At 53.3% G+C, this 2,694-nt stretch overlaps 1 protein-coding gene across 2 annotated transcripts in view; it reads left to right on the forward strand.

The window, feature by feature from the left end:
- PITX2 (paired like homeodomain 2) overlaps positions 1-1,753 on the forward strand; it is a 10,074-nt gene extending 8,321 nt beyond the window's left edge. For both annotated transcript variants that reach the window (XM_010710000.3, XM_010709999.2), the window contains exon 3: positions 488-1,753. In XM_010710000.3, coding sequence (XP_010708302.1) covers positions 488-1,051 — 564 coding nt within the window. In that variant the 3' untranslated portion in view covers positions 1,052-1,753. The remainder of the gene's footprint in view (positions 1-487) is intronic.
- Positions 1,754-2,694: the final 941 nt, after the last annotated feature.

Raw genomic sequence — 2,694 nt, forward strand, 5'->3', positions numbered from 1 at the left:
TTTTTTCTTTTTACCAAAGAGTGGTCGAACGAGTTTGTTTAGAAGTGGTTCCCGGCTCTGGAAGCTCTCTCTCGGGGGGAACTCGGAGCTTTAACCAAGTGAAGCAACGATTTATGAGTTGCTGGCTTCCCTCTCCCTCCCCGTAATAGGAAACATTGCCTTAAAGTTCCGCCGCTTTCCAGGCTCTCTGCCCTCGGTTTTTGCACTCTTGTATTTCACCTGGATGGCGGTGCTTTGGATTGAGCCAAAGTGGGAGAGGGGGGAAGGGAGGGGGAAATAAAGAAAGAGAGAATCGGGGGGGGAAAAAATAATAATAATAAGGGGGGGGAATAAATTAAAAAAAAGACAGCGTTCTTTTCTGTGGGAATGAGAGCGTGAGAGCGCAGCCATCTACGGGAGAAGCTCTATGTGCCCATCTGGGGATGGCAGGCTCGGGGCAGCCCCCACTAACACGCTTCTCCATCTCCTCCCCACCCCATTTCTAAAGGTTTGGTTCAAGAACCGCAGAGCCAAATGGAGGAAGAGAGAGAGGAACCAGCAGGCCGAGCTGTGCAAGAACGGCTTCGGGCCACAGTTCAATGGCCTGATGCAGCCTTACGACGACATGTACCCCGGGTACTCGTACAACAACTGGGCGGCCAAGGGCCTCACCTCCGCCTCCCTCTCCACCAAGAGTTTCCCCTTCTTCAACTCCATGAATGTCAACCCGCTGTCCTCCCAGAGCATGTTCTCCCCTCCCAACTCCATCTCCTCCATGAGCATGTCCTCCAGCATGGTGCCCTCGGCGGTCACCGGCGTGCCCGGCTCCGGCCTCAACAGCCTGAACAACTTGAACAACCTGAGCAACCCCTCCCTCAACTCGGCGGTGCCCACGCCAGCCTGTCCATACGCCCCTCCGACGCCTCCATACGTTTATAGGGACACGTGTAACTCGAGCTTGGCCAGCCTGAGACTCAAAGCCAAGCAGCACTCCAGCTTTGGCTACGCCAGCGTGCAGAACCCTGCGTCCAACCTGAGCGCCTGCCAGTATGCCGTGGATAGGCCTGTGTGAGCCCAACCCAACCCCGCTGCCACGGACTGAGCTGTGCTGGAGAGCGGTGGGCACCGTGGAGGAGGAGAGGGGGGAAAACAGAGAGGGGAAAGAGGAGAGAAGGGAGTAAAGGAAACCACTGAAATGGGATAGTTCCTTTGTTTTCAAAGGACCTCCTACAGATCGGGAGATCTTCGCTAAGAGTATTTCAGCAGTTACAAGGACATATATATATATATATATATATACGGACAAATGGTTGACTGGATATGATATGACATTTTAATGTTCCTATAAGCTTGTTATTTTTTAAGTTTAGCGTTGTTAACATAAAAAATGATGGAAAGGATGTATATATATCGAAATGTCAAATTAATTTTATAAAAGCAGTTGTTAGTAATATCACAACAGTGTTTTTAAAAGGGTAGGCTTTAAAATAAAGCATGTTACACAGAAGCGATTAGGAGTTTTTCGCTTGCGAGCAAGGGAATGTATATACTAAATGCAACACTGTATGTTTCTAACATATAATTATTAAAAAAACCAACATTGTGTGAATATCGGTTTTAGAATAGTACCTCTGGTGGATGCAAAGATGTTTCTGATATTGCAATGTAAAACATGCCCTGTGTATAACATTTCGTACAATATTCTCGTTTTACTTTTCAGCCGACATGAAAAATAATGTGTTTTATTTCATGGGAGTAAAAGATGCAGCATTCACTTCTTCTGTCCGGCGCTTTATTTCCGAAGGGGTGCGCAGCGGCAGCCGCTCCGCAGCCGCGGATGTCTTTCGCTGCATTCCCGTGGCGCCGCTTTTGAGCGCGGTACGAATCAACGCCGCGCTTTTTCATGCGGAAAAAAATATATACTGAAAACCCCTTTTCCCTCTGGAGGTGCGCGGCGCAGAGAGGAGGAGATCCCTCTGTCTGTGCCCCCGCGCACCCCAGGAGAGCGATTGCAGTGATGCGCTCGGGAATTGGCGGCCGCAGCGCCGCAGAGAGAGTTTTTATCGCCTTAAAGAAGAGGGAGGGGGAGAAAAAAGGAGAAAAAAAAACCCAAAAAACAAAAAACACCGAGAAGAAGAAGCAAAGCCCGTCCGCAAAACGACCCGCTCCCGTGCGGCAGTCGCCCCCCACGCTCACCTTATCCGCGGAGCGGCAGCTCCTTCGCGCAGCGCTGCGTCGCTATTTCCGAAGCCCCGCGCGAACGGTACGGAAACAAAGAGCGGGCGCAGCGCGGCGCGGGGTGAGAGGTGAGCCCCCGCTTCCTGCCGCGCCGCGCCGCGCCTCGCGCTCCAAGGGAAAGGTCGTGCTCTCGCGTGTTTTGTTTTAAATACGGGTGACCCATTAATTCTAAACCTGCTTGTTCCTGAAATTATACGGGATTATAGCTCGCGAGCTCCGGACAATGAGGCAAATCAAGATGAATTGCCGCTCGGCCCTCCCGGCGATTCCCACCCGGGCTGCCGGGAGGCTCGGCGGAGGGAGCGGAGGGTCCCCCCAGAGAACGGAGCGCGCTCGGCAGCGGAGGGGACTCGCGGCGGCCGGGCCGAGATCCCCGGGCGGGCTCCCCACGGAATGGGACCGTCGGGGCGCAGGGGGCGGGAGTGAGCACCTCCCGGCGGGCCGGGGGGAATGAGCGGCGGGATAGGGGGAGAGGGG

The sequence above is a fragment of the Meleagris gallopavo genome, chromosome 4, assembly GCF_000146605.3.
Source record: "Meleagris gallopavo isolate NT-WF06-2002-E0010 breed Aviagen turkey brand Nicholas breeding stock chromosome 4, Turkey_5.1, whole genome shotgun sequence".
Classification (NCBI taxonomy): domain Eukaryota; kingdom Metazoa; phylum Chordata; class Aves; order Galliformes; family Phasianidae; genus Meleagris; species Meleagris gallopavo.